This window comes from Chiloscyllium punctatum, chromosome 2 (genome assembly GCF_047496795.1).
Source record: "Chiloscyllium punctatum isolate Juve2018m chromosome 2, sChiPun1.3, whole genome shotgun sequence".
Taxonomy (NCBI): Eukaryota; Metazoa; Chordata; class Chondrichthyes; order Orectolobiformes; family Hemiscylliidae; genus Chiloscyllium; species Chiloscyllium punctatum.
In genome coordinates, this window is record NC_092740.1 from 14,167,936 (window position 1) to 14,184,941 (window position 17,006).

The 17,006-nt window shown below is 40.5% G+C and overlaps 1 protein-coding gene across 5 annotated transcripts in view; it reads left to right on the forward strand.

The window, feature by feature from the left end:
- The window catches only part of cfap99 (cilia and flagella associated protein 99), a 193,151-nt gene that overhangs the window by 95,181 nt on the left and 80,964 nt on the right, over positions 1-17,006 (forward strand). For all 5 annotated transcript variants that reach the window (XM_072593827.1, XM_072593819.1, XM_072593847.1 and 2 more), the window contains one exon: positions 15,967-16,111. In XM_072593827.1, coding sequence (XP_072449928.1) covers positions 15,967-16,111 — 145 coding nt within the window. The remainder of the gene's footprint in view (positions 1-15,966; positions 16,112-17,006) is intronic.

Here is a 17,006-nt window from a genome sequence, read left to right on the forward strand (position 1 = left end):
CTTTAACTAAAGTGTTAATTCTGTGTTTGTGTTCTTCTGTTTTTATTGACTGTAGTTCTCAAAATGTAATTGTGTTTAATTTAACCTTTTTGCTAATGCATTACCTATCAACTCATTTGAGGCCTACAGCAATGTGGTTCACTCTTAATAGCCCACTGGGCAATTAGGGATGGGCAATAAATGTTGGGTTAGCCAGGGACTCAAATCACATGAATGAATTTTTAAAAAATGAAGTTTAGATAAAGAGGGAATGGGAAGATTGATTGGCACCCATTCGCTACCCAAATCATTGGAAGTGGTGCTTAAGTGCTCCTCACAGGGTAGTTAAATTATTTCAGAAGGCAGTTAATTGCCAACCATAGTGCTGTAGGTCTGGAATGACATGTAGGCCAAACTAGGTAAGGCTGACAGATTTCCTTCCCAAAAAGGCATTCGTTAATCTGCTAGGTTTTTATGAAAATCATTAGATGGTAGCCAGGAGGCTCGCTACCCAGATTTCTTTTGTTGAATTTAAATTCCATCATCTGTCATGATAGGATTTGAACCCCTGTATGTTAAACATTAACCTGAGGTTCTGCATTACTTGTCCAGTGACTTTATTATGATGCCATCAACTTCCCTAACTCAGTCCAGTACCAGTCTTCCTAACATAATTAGATTTTAGTTTGTGAGACTTGTGAGTGTATAAAATTGTTATAGCCATCTGACTGAAAAGAGGCTCAAGTCTCAGACTTAGAAAGGATTTGCAAAACTGTCTCAATAGTCCAAGGTGAAGAAACTGGTAAGAGGGGAAAACGATAGTTTGTTAGGAGGAAATAGACAGGCATTTCTGTGGTCATAGATGTGACTGCAGGAAGGTATATTGCCTCCCTTGAGTCAGGATCAAGTTTATCACAAAGCAGCTCCAGGAAATTCTTCTAGAGCAAGGTGAACAGGGAGAGATCATAGTTCACTTTGGTACCAATAACTTGGGTAGGAAGAGGAAAGTTGTTCTCCAATTAGAATTTAGGGTGCTGGGTAGAAAATTAACAAGGAGGACCCCAAATATTGTAATCTCCTGATCACTCCCACTGCCATGGCTAAATGAATACATACATGGAAATTAAGGAACATGAATGTGTGGCTACAAAGATGGTGCAGGAGATTCCTGGGACACTGGGAGTGGTTGTTAGGGAGATGGATCCTCTAAAAGCCTGCAATTGAGCAGAGCCACGACAATAACCCACTGCAAACTTTGAACATATGATCCATCAAGCCAGGTTCAAATCTGGGATCTGGCTTGTCCAATATTACTATCAACTTGGATCATAATAGTATCTGTTACTTCCATGTTAAGCCATGGAAAAATCTTTCTTGCTGAGTTTTTGTTTTTAATGTCGTTTTGTTGAATATTTTGAATTGTTTCTTCAAATGTTTCTTACTGTTTATTTACTACTGTGTCTTTATGTTTATCTATCCAATCACATAATCACCACATTCTTGAGTCAGTGTGATTGATCTTATTTCACTTTAATGTTCTAACTGTATGTCACTTTCAGTCTTACTATGGGATTCAATTTTACTTCATTTTATCCAAAAAGATCTTTTACTGTGAGAGAACTCGGGTTAAAATGGGAGGTGATGGCCTAGAGTTATAATCACTTGATTATTAATCCAGAAAATCTGCTATCTCTGAGTTTATAATATCCAGATTCAAATCCTGCCACAGCAGATGGTGGAATTTAAATTCAATTTTTCAAAATCTGAAATGAGGAACGTACTAATGATCATAAGGCTATCGTCGATTGTCAGAAAAACCTATCTGGTTCACTAATGTCCTTCAAGAAAGGAAATCTGTCATCCTCACCTGGTCTGACCTACATATGACTCTAGACCCACAGCAATGTGGTTGACTCTCAATTGCCCTCTGAAATGGCACAGCAAGCCATTCAGTTGTACCAGTCATGACAAAGTTTCAAAGAAATGAAGCTGGACAAATCACTCGGCATCAACCCAATGACAAATCACTAGATTCAGAAACTGTTTCATCAGATTGGAAAGCAGCAAACGTAGACTCTTTATTCAAGAAAGGAGAGAGGCAGAAAACAGGAAACTACAGGCTTATCAATGGGAAGGTGTTTGAATTGATCATTAAAGAGATTATAGCTCTGACCTTCGAAAAACTCTAGATATTGGGAACAGTCACCTTGATTTTGTGAAAAGGAAATTGTGATTATCCAACTGTTTGGTATTCTTTGAAGGATAACATGCTGCAGATAATAAGAAGCTTATACATAGATACTTGTGGATTTCCAGAAGACATAAGAAATAACAAAGGCTATGGTGGACAATAAAAGTTTATGTTGTGGGAGTAGCATATTACCATGGTTGGAAGATTGTTTGGTTGGCAAAAAACAGAAAGTATGCATAACTAGGTCTTTGTTTGTTTGGTGGGGTGTGACATGTGGAATCCTGCAGCTTATGCTCGGGACTCAACCTTTTACAATTTGCATCAGTGAGTTAAATAATGGAAACAAAGGAATGAAAGCTAAATTTGCAGGTGACACCAAGATAGGTAAACAAATGTTGTGAAGAAGACATTAGGAAATTGTAGGAGAAAGTGAGGACTGCAGATGCTGGAGATCAGAGCTGAAAATGTGTTGCTGGAAAAGCGCAGCAGGTCAGGCAGCATCCAAGGAACAGGAGAATCGACGTTTCGGGCATAAGCCCTTTCCTGAAGAAGGGCTTATGCCCGAAACGTCGATTCTCCTGTTCCTTGGATGCTGCCTGACCTGCTGCACTTTTCCAGCAACACATTTTCAGATTAGGAAATTGTAAGTGGATATAATAGGTTGTGTGAGTGGGGAAAAATCTAGCAGATGAAGTATAATGTAAGAAATTGTGAAGTTGTTCACTTTGGCAGGAAGAATAAAAAATGTATCACAGTACTTAAATTGAGAAGCTCTGCGGAATTCTGAAATGGAGAGGGATTTAAGTGTTTCATTGCAAGAATCATAAAATGTTAATGTGCAAGTACACCATGTAATCAAGAATCCTAATAGGAATGTTATCCTTTATTGTGAAAATTTAACCTAAGGATATTGTGCTTCAATAGTACAGAGTATTGGTGAGACCATGTCGCAAATACAACATGCAGTTTTGGTCTCCTTATTTAAGGAAGGATGAAAATGCATTGGAGGTGGTTCATAAAGTTATAGAGCTGTACAGCATGGAAAAGGACCCTTCGGTCCAGCTCGTCCATGCTGACCGGATATGCTAACCTTTTAAATATTATAATTGTACCAGCCTGTATGAAGCTGGGTTTAAACAGGCTGGATTTGATTCCATCAGAGTTTACAAGAGTGAGTGGTGACTTGATTAAAGTGTATAAGATCCTGAATGATCTTGACAAGACTGACAGGGAAAGGATGATTCCTTTCTGTTTCAGTCCAGAATGACTGTTTTGAAGTGCAACCTTGGGATTCTGTGCCTCAGAGGGCAGTGGAGGCAAGGCCATTGAATATTGTTAAGGCAGCGGTGGATAGATTCTTGTTTGGCAGGAAAATCAAAAGTTATCGGAGGTAAATGGGAATGTGGAAATTGAAACACACAAATGAATCAGCCATGATCTTATTGAATAGTGGAGCAAGCCTGAGGAGCAAAATAAACTTTCTCTACATGTATTTCTTATGTTTGCCTTTTGATTAGAGTTCTACCAGTTCGAGAGAAGCAGCAACCTGTTGTAGTCAGTAAGTTACTGAGGGTGTACTTCACCTTAGAGGTACAATCTCTCAAATTCTCAAACAATAAATAAGATGTAGATATGGCAGCTGGGCCATAAATGTGGGGGTGTGAGGAATCAGCTGGGCAGCCTCTCACAGTAAGGGAGGGCCTATCTGCAGTGCTGGCCACCTGCTGACTGACCTGCCACTAAATATATTACAGAGGAGGAAGTGCTGGATGTCTTGAAACGGGTAAAGTTGGATAAATCCCCAGAACCTGATCAGGTGTACCCTAGAACTTTGTGGGAAGCTAGAGAAGTAATTGCTGGGCCTCTTGCTGTGATATTTGTATCATCAATATTCACAGGTGAGGTGTCGGAAGACTGGAGGTTGGCTAATGTGGTGCCACTTTTTAAGAAGAGTGGTAAGGACAAGCCAGGGAACTGTAGATCAGTGAGCCTGATGTTGGTGGTGGGCAAGTTGTTGGAGGGAATCCTGAGGGACAGGATATACATGTATTTGGAAAGGCAAGGACTGATTAGGGACAGTCAACATGGCTTTGTGCGTGGGAAATCATGTCTCACAAAATTGATTGAGTATTTTTGAGTAAGAACAAAGAGGATTGATGAGGGCAGAATGGTAGATGTGATGTTTATGGACTTCAGTAAGGCGTTCGACAAGGTTCCCCATGGGAGACTGATTAGCATAGTTAGATTTCATGGAATACAGGGAGAACTAGTCATTTGGATACAGAACTGGCTCAAAGGTAGAAGACAGAGGGTGGTGGTGGAGGATTGTTTTTCAGACTGGAGGCCTGTGACCAGTGGAGTGTCACAAAGATCAGTGCTGGGTCCACTACTTTTTGTTATTTACATAAATGATTTGGGTGTGAGGATAAGAGGTACAGTTAGTAAGTTTGCAGATGACACCAAAATTGGAGGTGTAGTGGACAGCGAAGAGGGTTACCTCAGATTACAACAGGATCTGGACCAGATGGGCCAATGGGTTGAGAAGTGGCAGATAAGTGGCAGATTAATTCAGATAAATGCAAGGTGCTACATTTTAGGAAAGCAAATCTTAGCAGGACTTATACACTTAATAGTGAGGGCCTAGGGAGTGTTGCTGAACAAAGAGACCTTGGAGTGCAGGTTTATAGCTCCTTGAAAGTGGAGTCGCAGGTAGATAGGGTAGTGAAGGCGGCGTTTGGTATATTTACCTTTATTGGTCAGAGTATTGAGTACAGGTGTTGGGAGGTCATGTTGCAGCTGTATAGGACATTGGTTAGGCCACTATTGGAATATTGCATGTAATTCTCGTTGTCTATGGGAATAGTGCCAGAAGACTGGAGGATAGCGAATGTGGTCCCCTTGTTCAAGAAGGGGAGCAGGGATAGCCCGAGTAACTATAGGGCAGTGAGTCTCACTTCTGTTGTGGGCAAAGTCTTAGAGAGAATTGTAAGGGATAGGATTTATGAACATCTGGATAGGAATAATGTGATCAAGGATAGTCAGCATGGTTTTGTGAAGGGCAGGTTGTGCCTCACAAACCTTATTGAATTCTTTGAGAAGGTGACCAAGGAAGTGGACGAGGGTAAAGCAGTAGATGTGGTGTATATGGATTTTAGCAAGGCGTTCAATAAGGTACCCCATGGCAGGCTAATGCAAAAACTACGGAGGTATGGCATTGAGGGTGCATTAGAGGTTTGGATTAGGAATTGGCTGGCTGGAAGGAGACAGAGGGTAGTAGTTGATGGTATAGGTTCATCTTGGAGCGCAGTTACTAGCGGTGTTCCACAAGGATCTGTTTTGGGACCATTGCTGTTTGTCATTTTTATAAATGACCTGGAGGAGGGGCTTGAAGGCTGGGTGAGAAAGTTTGCGGATGACACGAAAGTCGGTGGAGTTGTGGACAGCGAAGAAGGATGTGGCAGGTTACAGCGGGATATAGATAAGTTGCAGAGCTGGGCAGTAAGGTGGCAAATGGAATTCAATGTAGCTAAGTGTGAAGTCATTCACTTTGGTAGGAGTAACAAGAAGATGGATTACTGGGCTAATGGTAGACTACTTGGTAGTGTAGATGAGCAGAGGGATCTTGGTGTCCATGTACACAGATCTTTGAAAGTTGCCACCCAGGTAAATAGTGCTGTGAAGAAGGCATATGGTGTACTGGGCTTTATTGGTAGATGAATTGAGTTCCGGAGTCCTGAGGTCATGTTGCAGTTGTATAAGACTCTGGTGCGGCCTCATCTGGAGTATTGTGTGCAGTTTTGGTCGCCATATTATAGGAAGGATGTGGAGGCATTGGAACGAGTGCAGAGGAGGTTTACCAGGATGTTGCCTGGCATGGTAGGAAGATCGTATGAGGAAAGGCTGAGGCACTTGGGGCTTTTCTCATTGGAGAAAAGAAGGTTTAGGGGAGATTTGATAGAGGTGTACAAGATGATTAGGGGTTGACAGTGAGAACCTTTTTCCGCTAATGAAGTCAGCTGTTACCAGGGGACACAGCTTTAAATTAAGGGGTGGTAGGTATAGGATAGATGTTAGGAGTAGATTTTTTACTCAGCGGGTTGTGAGTTCATGGAATGCCCTGCCAGTAGCAGTGGTGGACTCTCCCTCTTTATGGTCATTCAAGCGGGCATTGGACAAGCACATGGAGGTTATTGGGCTAGTGTAGGTTAGGTAGGCTTCGGTCGGCGCAACATCGAGGGCCGAAGGGCCTGTACTGCGCTGTATTTTTCTATGTTCTATATTTTTCTATGTTCTATTCTGGTCTCCTTCCTAGTGGAAAGATGTTGTGAAACTTGAAAGGGTTTAGAAAAGATTTACAAGGATGTTGCCAGGATTGGAGGAGGATCTGAGCTGTAGGGAGAGGTTGAACAAGCTGGGACTGTTTTCCCTGGAGCATCGGAGGCTGAGGGGTGACCTTTTAGAGGTTTACAAAATTATGAGGGGCATGGATAGAGTAAATAGGCAAAGTCTTTTCCCTGGTGTCGGGAAGTCCAGAACTAGAAGGCATAGGTCGAGGGTGAGAGAGGAAAGATATAAAAGAGACCTACGGGGCAACTGTTTCCACACAGAGAATGGTACGTGTATGGAATGAGCTGCCAGAGGAAGTGATGGAGGCTGGTACAATTGCAACATTTAAGAGGCATTTGGATGGGTATATGAATAGGAAGGGCTTGGAGGGATATGGGCCGGGTGCTGGCAAATGGGACTAGATTGGGTTGGGACATATGGTTGGCATGGATGGATTGGACCGAAGGGTCTTTTTCCATGCTGTACATCTCTATGACTCTATGACTCTAGAGGATACAACGCACTCTGTCCAGTTCTGTTCCTACCATCTGTACATGATTGCTGCTGAATGTCACAATTCTTCATCAGAAGCAGTGAAAATGTCAGATTTTCAATCTGTGATAACACAACCCCAGACTGTAATTATGATTAAATGGACAGTGACTGACAATCTCATAACTTGGAGGAATAAAAATGAGAACTTATATATTTCTCATAAAGTTGATGTCTCCTAGAAGTCGGCAAAAGTAAGGACTGCAGATGCTGAAGATCAGAGTGTAGATTAGAGTGGTGCTGGAAAAGCACAGCAGGTCAGGCAGCATCCGAGAAGCAGGAAAATCGACGTTTCGGAATCCTGATGAAGGACTTTTGCCCGAAACGTCGATTTTCCTGCTCTTTGGATGCTGCCTGACCTGCTGTGCTTTTCCAGCACTACTCTAATCTAGTCTCCTAGAAGTAACCTAGTGATTTACATCATTGCACTGTCTGCAGGTAACAAAGTACATTTGGTAAATAAACTTCTTATGAAAACATTGCCCTTTTAATTCCCAACCCAACGCCACAACTTTCTGATTGACTCAGTGAGGTGTTGCAGTGAACACACAACTATGTTTTATTGCCTCAGTATTTTTTCTGAAATCTCAATTCTCCCTGACCAGGAGCTCCCAGTACATTTGTTGACCTTTATTAAAATGGAACAAAAGCAAAGTGTGAATATCATTTAAACTAAGAAAGGATTTTCACGGAAACCATTCGTGAAGCTACCTGGCGTACTGTTTTTCTGTGCAATTACTTCTTCCTTTGTATTGATTATTCTGTTTGTGAAGCACTTTGATTTAAGAATTCATTACAAGGATATTATCTTGCTGAGTAAACACATGGGCTATCAAATGAGCTACTGACACAACAGAATGCTTCAGAGAGATCCTTGGGGTGAGGAAGTTAATCAGTTCACTGAAATATTTTACATTTTCAATGTCAGAGAAAGCCATTGTGTATGGGGGTAATCTAATTGGGCAGCACTTAACATCCCATTCAGTATTGCCACCTCTGCAGCACTTCTTCAGTACTGCATAGATGTTAATTTAAACAACCTGTTCAGACATGTTGTGATACACCTGAGGAACAGGCAGGACTCAAACCTTCTGATTCAAAGGTAGGGATACTTGCACAGGGCCACAAGACTCCTCCTGCACAGATCATTAATTGAAGAAAACAATTTAGTTCATCAACAGCAACCATCCAGAGAAATCCAACCACCTCAGCCACCAAGTGTAAACATCTAATTGTATCTTAAATGATTCGGAAGTCAGTGGAAGTGTTACCAGTCACCTGTTATAATTCTGACAGGAGGCCAGCAGAACTCCCAGAGAAGTGTGATAAATGTCATGATAATGCAAGATCTAATCACGTTCTAATCAAAGATAAATGTTCTCAAAGACAAATGTTTAGCCAGTGAGTTCTACATGTCGCTCAGCTAATTTTGGCTACAGCATTGTGGAATCCTTGTTTTTTTTCTATTCATATGTGGAAAGTGGACATCACTAGCTGGGCCAACGTTTATTTCCATCACTAATTGACCTTGAGAAGGTGGTGATGAGCTGTCTTCTTGAGCTGCTGCAGTCTATTTGGTGTAAGGACATCCATAATGTCATTAGCAGGAAATTTTCAGGATTGTGACCCAGTAACAGTGAAAGAATGGTGATATATTTTTAAGTTAGGGGTAAGTGGCTTGGAGGGGAACTTGCAGATGGTGGTGTTCACATGTATCTGCTGTTCTTGTCCTTCTAGATGCTAGTGGTTGTGGGTTTGGAAGGTGTCATCTAGAAGCTCTGGAGGATTTCTGCAGATCACCTTGCAGATGACACTTCTGTTATTGAGTTAGCGACGGACATTGTGGATCTGGTGCTAATCAAATAAGTTTCTTTGGCCCGATAGTGTCAAATGTCATGAGTGTTACTGGAGCTGCACTCATCTAGACAACTGAGAATCTTTCATCACTCTCCTAACTTGTGTCATTTAGATAGTGTACAGGCTTTGTGAAGTCAGGAGATGAGTAAATAATTGTGGGATTCCTAGCTTCTGACCTGCTCTTGTATTCACAGTATTCATATAGCTTGTCTAGTTCAGTTTTTGGGCATGGTAACCCCCCCAGGATGTTGTTAACGGGGATTTAGTTATGTAATGTCATTGAATGTCCAAGGGAGATAGTTAGATTCTCTTCTATTGGGAATGGTCATTACCTGTCTGGCACAAATGTCACTTCCCACATTTTAGTCAAATGCTGGATATTACCCAGTTTTTGTTGCACTTGGTCATGGACTGCTTCAGTATCTGTGAGTCATGAATGGTGCTGAACATTGTGTAATCATCTGAGAACATTCCCACTTCTGATGTTATAATGGAGGGAAGGTCATTGATGAAACAGCTGAAGATGGTTAGGCCTACAAACCTGAGGAACTTCTGCAGGATATTCTGGAGCTGAGATGACTGACCTCCAACAACCACACCATCTTTCTTTGTGCCCAGTATGACTCCAAACAGCAGAGAGTTTTTCCCCGATTCCCATTGGCTGCAATTTTGCTGTGGTTCCTTGATGCCACACTCAGAAAACCGTAATCTTGATGCCAAGGGCAGTCACTCTCACCTCAACTCTGGAATTCAGCTATTTTGTCCATGTTTACATTGAAAGTCAGTGAGCAACTTATTTTTGGGCAAGTGATGCTCAATAGTATTGATAATGACATCTTCCATCCATCTCTTTACTGATGCTTGAGAGTAAATTGATGCGGCTGCAACTGGCTAGATTGGATTTGTTCTGCTTTTTTTGGGTACAGGACATACCTGACCAATTTTCCACATTGTGTCGGTGCCAGTATTATAGCTTAGCTGGGGTTCTAGCAAGTTCTGGAAAACATGTCTTGGGTACTATTACCAGAATGTTGTCAGAGCTCATAGCCTTTGCCACGCTATCACAATCGTTTTGGCTGATGGGACTGGCATTTGAGGTGCTCTGGATCTTTGGATGAGGCTTAGTTCAAAGGAAGTCTGCTACTAACTTACTCAAAATAAAATCCAATATCAAAGTACCGACTCAATGAATAGTGTAGAACTTGCTAAAGGTAAAACAAAGTAAGTCAGAACTTGTATACAAGCAATTCCTTTCACATTCAGATTTTGCAAAACACATCACTGCAAATGAGGCTTTTTTGAAGAAACTGTTTAAAGCTGAGCCAAGGTATTCACAACTTTTCGGTCATGGTTGATCCCATTTTGTGGTTCTGACTACACATCTGTGCCATCACTAAAACTACCTACATCTACTTCTGTATAATTACCCAATCTGCCCTGTGTCAGCTCAGCTGTTGCTGAAACTCTCAACTCTCCACCATGCCTTAGTTACCTGTAGATTACTATTTCAGCTAGCTTCCTATATTATATCCTCTGTAAACTTAAGCTCATTCCAAACTCTGCCATTCATACTCAAAGGCACACCAAGTCCTGTTCAGCCTCAGGGTGTGTTCATCCAAGCTGGCTCCTGGTGAAACAAAGGTTCAGTTTTATACTTGCTGCTCTTCCAGGCCTGGCCTTTCCTTACTCTATAACCTTCTCCGTCCCAACAACTCTGAGTTTCCAGTTTCTTTAGTTCTGTGCTTTTGCATATTTTTGACTAATCATTCAACTATTAGCAGCCTGTCTTCAACTGCTTTGGTCCTAAACTCTCAAACGATCACTGGAAACCACTCTGCCTCTATCCTTCTCTCTCTGACTCGAAGATATAATTTAAAGTGTACCTATTTGACCAAGTCCATGCTGATATCTATTTGTCTGGCTTGGTCATAGATACTGCTGCAAAGTGTCTTTATGTGTTTTATTACCCGAAAAAGTGCTACATAAATGCATTGTGGATGTCGGTTTCAAACTGTTGTCACTGTTGAAATTTTGGAGAATTCAGGACCTTTTTGCACAAATTCTCACAGACAGCAATGAGAGAAACAATCAGATGATGTTGGTTCAGGGATAAATATTGTCCAACATATTAAGAACACTGCTGACACTCTTTAAATTGTAGAATGGAATCTCTTATATACATCAATTGGAACAACAGTTCAACCTTAGTTTTAGATCTCATGAGAAAGACATCATTCCTGATTGAAATGTCAGCCCAGATTATGTGTTCAAGTCCTGGTGTGATGTTTGATCCTACAATGTTCCTGTTCATTTGTATCATTGAGTCACACTGGCATGCAGAAAGTCCACAATCCATTTTAGAGCAGTAAATGTTCTGACAATCACTGTTTCTGAAAGAGCTATGGATACTGGTAGATGGAATGTACATTGACACTTGAGACCAGTATAACAGAGTTGAGACATTTGCTGGCCAAGATATTTGTTAGGACCTATTTGGCTAGAAAGTCTTGTCAAGGACATAATTTCTGGAAGGTTATATTTAAAATGCCTTAGAAGCTGAGGAATGTTCCAGTAGCTAGACAGATATCCTGTGATAATATATTCGTCCAATATCTATTTAGACCCACACATGGACATGACATTAGAGATCGTAATTACTTTTGGCAACTTAATCCACCTGAACCTAATCTATCAGTTTGACTGTGAAGCAACCACAAATGTGAAGTAATCCACTCTGTAAGATAAATACAAATAAGCAGATTACTTTTTAAAAAGTGATTGTGTCCTTGTACATGAGTCACAGAAAGTTAAGATGTAGATTCAGCAATCAATTAGGAAGTCAAATGGAATGTTAACTGCCATTACAAAGGAATTGGAGTACAACCACAAAGTGGTTTTACTGCGATGTTTCAGAGTATTGGTGAAGTTACAACTATGTTTCGCTTTGCTCTCCTTGTCATTGTCCTTGTACCTACTTGTCATCAAGGAAGTGCAACAGACTCAAGACTGACCTTCAGTGAGGAGACATTGGGTTCACTGAGTCAATATTCTTTGGAGTTTAGAAGAATGAGAGGGTATCCAGTTGAAACTCATAACATTCTTAAGAGATTTGAAAGGGAGATACTCAGAAAAAAAATGTTCCTACCTGGGAAAACTAAACATATAGTCACAATTTGAGAATAAGGTTAGAGATGAAGAAACATTTATTCACTAAAATGCTTGTGATACTTTGGAACTCTCAACTTGAGAGAGCTCTGGATGCCTTGAGTATACTGAACAACTGAGGTTAGTAGTTATTTGGATATTAATGAATGTGGGCTCGTGCAGAAAACAAGAATTCAAGTAGGTCAAACAAGATTTAACTAGGCAAAAGTGATGACTGCAGATGCTGAAAAGCAGAGTTTAGATCAGAGAGGTGCTGAAAAAGCACAGCAGGTCAGGCAGCATCCGAGGAGCAGGAAAATTGACGTTTCAGGCAAAAGTCCTTCATCAGGAAGGGCTTTTGCCCGAAACATCGATTTTTCTGCTCCTCGGATGCTATCTGACCTGCTGTGCTTTTCCAGCACTACACTCTCGATTCTGATCTCCAGCATCTGCAGTCCTCACATTCTCCTCATTTTCATTATTTACTTGTTTTAGATATTGCATAGAAAATGTGGAATTAGCATATATCGTGTCTTTACATATTTTAATTATGTGGAAAAACAAATAAACTTTTCATTTGTGTAATATTGTGACTTTTACAAAACATTTTGTCCTGCAGTATAGAAAGTCAGAGTACATTGTAATATGTAGTGAAACTGGTTAGAATATTCACTGAAGAACAAGCTGTATGATACTTTATTCAGTCATCAATATACATGTAACTATGACCAGGTTATTCCCTGTCATACAGATGAGTCTTGTCATTTGCTTACCAGTTTTGTCCAAAGTTTCTGGTTGTTTTAGTTCATTCATGAAAGATCGGTGTTGTTGTTCAGACCTGAATTTCACCAATGCATTTTCTAACACCAGGAATGATTAATCAATGAAGTCAGGCAGTTGTAAAACAGTATGAAATATAAATATGAGTATATTGGTACAGAGCAGTAGATGATTCATTTGAGATCTCCAGTATCATAGATATCAGTCTTCAACCAATTTGACTCACTCCATGTGATATCAAGAAATGACTGAAAACACTACATACTGCAAAAGATATTAGCCCTGATAACATTCCAGCAAGAGTGCTGAAGATCCTAGTCAAGCTGTTCCAGTACAGCTACAATACTGGGATCTAGCCAATAATGTGGAAAATTGCCCAGGTATGTCACACGCATAGGAAGCAGGATAAATCCAACCCAGCTACTTTTTGCTCTATCAGTCTATTCTCAATCATCAAGGAAGTAATAGTAAAGGAGTCATTGACAATGCTATCAAGCAGCATTTGCAAATTAATAATCTGCTTATTGAAGCTCAGTTTGGGTTCTGTAGCATCACTTATCTCCTGATCTCATTACAACCTTGGGCCAAACATAGATAAAAGATCTTAACTCCAGAGTTAACATAATGGCAATGTCTAGTAATGTCTGGAAAACACTAGCAATCCAGAGGCCCACACCAATGCTGTGAGGAAATGGGTTCAAACCCCATAATGACAGAGGGTGATGGTGGACAGTTGCTTTTCAGACTGGAGACCTGTGACCAGTGGTATGCCACAAGGGTCGGTGCTGGGTCCACTACCTTTCTTCATTTACATAAATGATTTGGATGTGAACATAGGAGGTACGGTTAGTAAGCTTGCAGATGACATCAAATTTGGAGGTGTAGTGGACAGTGAAGAAGGTTACCTCAGATTACAACAGGATCTTGATCTGATGGGCCAATGGGCTGAGGGGTGGCAGATGAAGTTTAATTTAGATAAATGTGAGGTGCTGCATTTTGAAAAAGCAAATCGGAGCAGGACTTATACACTTAATGGTAAGGTTTTGGGGTGCGTTGCTGAACAAAGAGACCTAGAAGTGCAAGTTCATAGCTCCTTGAAAGTAGAGTCACAGGTAGATAGGATAGTGGAAGTAGCATTTGGTATGCTTTCCTTTATTAGTGAGAGCATTGTGTATAGGAGTTGGGAGGTCATGTTGCAGCTATACAGGACATGGATGTGTTTGGCAAGAAACATTGGACTCACCAGCAACTCCCATAAGAATAAAAAAACTGTGTAAATACATGTAAAAGAAATGTCATATGCTGAAGTATCATTTGTGAAGGACAAAATATTCCTGTCCTTTAAAATAAAGCTTCATTCCATTTGAGACTGATATATTTACTCTGGCAGTTCTCAAACTATACTCAACATAAAATGAGTGGAGATCCACCACTGGATATTGAGCCCAGCAAGTGTTCAGAGGCTCCTCGGTGATCAGAATGAGGCACAAAAACCACCAAGAAAACTCAAAATGCTGGCATTTCAGACATTAAGTCACTCCAATAGTTAGGAGTGTAGCAGGCTAGCACTTGTAAAATTTTAGATAGATAGGCTTATTAGGAAAGTAAGCCATTTAATTATCAACATAGAAAAAGGTAACAAACCAAGATATGTGTGAGACTACTGCAACTTCAATGCAATTAGTCAATTAACTCTACCACAGACTCAAGCAAAGAGCATAAAAATGTGAAAAAAACAGATATTCAAATGAGAAAAATGGATACTTTCTCATTATTAATAACTGAGTGCATATAAACTAACTACCTGGAAAGGAAAAGAATGACCAATTATTCCATAAAAGTGTTCTTGTTAGATCAAACACTGGCTATACTTACCCACACTACATTGCATAAGCCCCTAAAGAATTGATACACTTAAAAGGTACAGATAGCAACACACACCACATGGTGATCAGCCGGAGATCTAAAGATCTAATTTAGCAGCTAAAGTCTCAATGAGGTAAACATGCTGGTCACTCAAGAGATGTCAAGGAAAGCAAACATTGCTGATTGCTGAGGACAGTGAATGCAAAGTACCACATGACAACACTCGACAGTGAATACTTCAAAGACACAGAAAGCTTTTCAGTCCTGGTAAGAGAACTGCTGGAACAGATGGAATCTGCAGCTCCAAGGTAGAGGCTGCGAGACAAGGCTATTATGTGAGAGTACTCGCAAATCCAGGTTCAGCCGGCAAGCAAGGATTTGATTGAAAATGACTGCTACAAAGGGAAAACTAATTGTTTTTTCATGGATGCCTGGTCCAGCATTTGTTGCTCAACCCTAATTATCCAACAGGCAAGTAAGTGTCAACTAAATTGCTGTATGTTTTGAGTCAGATACAGATCAAACTGGATAAAAATGACAGATTTCCGACCATAAAGAACATTAGTGAGCCAGATGGGTTTGTGTGACAATTTGAATGTGATTGCCATTAGGTTACATTTCTTTCATATCAGATTTTTGTTGAATTCAAATTTCGCCATGCCGTGCTGGGGTTCAACACACCAGTATCCTAATTAAAGCAGTATCTTTTTCTGCTTTAAGTCCATAGTACAAAAGTAATGGTCTTTATATTGTAAAAACCCATCTGGTTTACTAATATCCTTTAGGGAAGGAAATCTGCCATCCTTACCTGGTCTTGCTGAAATGTGACTCCAGACCCACAGTAGTGTGATTGACTTTTTACTGACCTCTGAAATAGCCCAGAGAGTCAATTAGTTCAATAGCAACTAGGGCTGAGCAATAAATGCTAGTCTTGCCAGTAATGCCCACATTTCACGCAAGAATAAAAAAAGCAGGGACGAGATCGATCAACACAGACCACTTCAGGTGTGTGGTTCTGAGTACATTTGCCAAAAGCAAAAGATATGCTTCCCTAGTTCCAGTTTACACAGCCTATTAACTCCACACAATGCAACTGAAAACATAACTAATAATTTGCATTCTCTGGGATATTGATTCTGGAAAATATGTATTTACTTTTTTAAACAAAGCAATTAAAGTTTTATTTCAAAAAGTAGCTCCAGTTTCAGTTACAATTTAAACCAGATTATTTTCAGTGACATTTTCTCCTGTCAATTGTGCTTAATTTGCAGGCACAAGGTGAAGCTGAACATACATTCATTGTGGAAGTCCTGTCGGGCTGTTTACAGTACAAGCCACTGCTCAATGTGGTAGTGTCTGAATTTTATATGCTAGATGGCAGGAACTTTCTGCGATCGGAATGCAATCTCTATGTGGGTAAGAGATGTTTGAACAGTTTATGTAAAGTCATTTGTGGCAGCTGAATTTGGAGAAAAGATATTTAGCGCACTATTAATTCAGCTGGTTAGCAGCTCAGCAGTGCAGGCAACAGAGATCTCAGATTTAACCCTTGGTCTTTGTTGAATTACCTGCTGTCACCCACAGTCCATTGGCCTCAATGTACCCTTAGTATTTCTGACTTCTCCCTTCTGAGACAGTGATATCCACATCCCTCGAATGCCCTTAAAAAAGGAGCTACAAGAGACTAAGTCACCGAGGGTCCTACTGATATTTGCCAGTTGACCTTGCCGCCTACCCCCCAATTAATCTGCACCCATTTATCCATGGGGAACCAAGGTCAATTAGTGCATATGAGTAGGAACTTTGGTGACTTATTCCCTTGTAGCTCTTTTTTTTAGATGATGAGTGATGACACGATGGGGGTCACCCTGTTTCAGTGGCCTAGAAATTTGGCAACATTTAAGATCCAAGTCCATACATGAAAGAATGGGCCTTTCACATGAGGGAATTTCCCAGCCAAGAGCCAACACTTTCACAAGAAGAGGAGAGGAGAAAATTGCAGCAGGAATGCCATTCTCACTGACTGCTAGAGTTCTGTGTATGGTGTGAAACATGTTCCATGCAACATGTTACCTGGAGGATTTGTGTGCTGAATTGGAATTGGTATCTCTTCAGAATTATGAAGAGAAGTGTATCATTGTTAACCGACTGACAATTCTAAATTGGTTGTCAGTGCAATTCTTAGCACATTCAGGATTATCCAGAAAAAAATTATCTGATTGCAGAATTACATCTACTACAAAGAATTACACTGACAACGAATTTAAAATTGTCAGTCAGGCTCACAGGATGCCACAGTTGCATGTGCTGC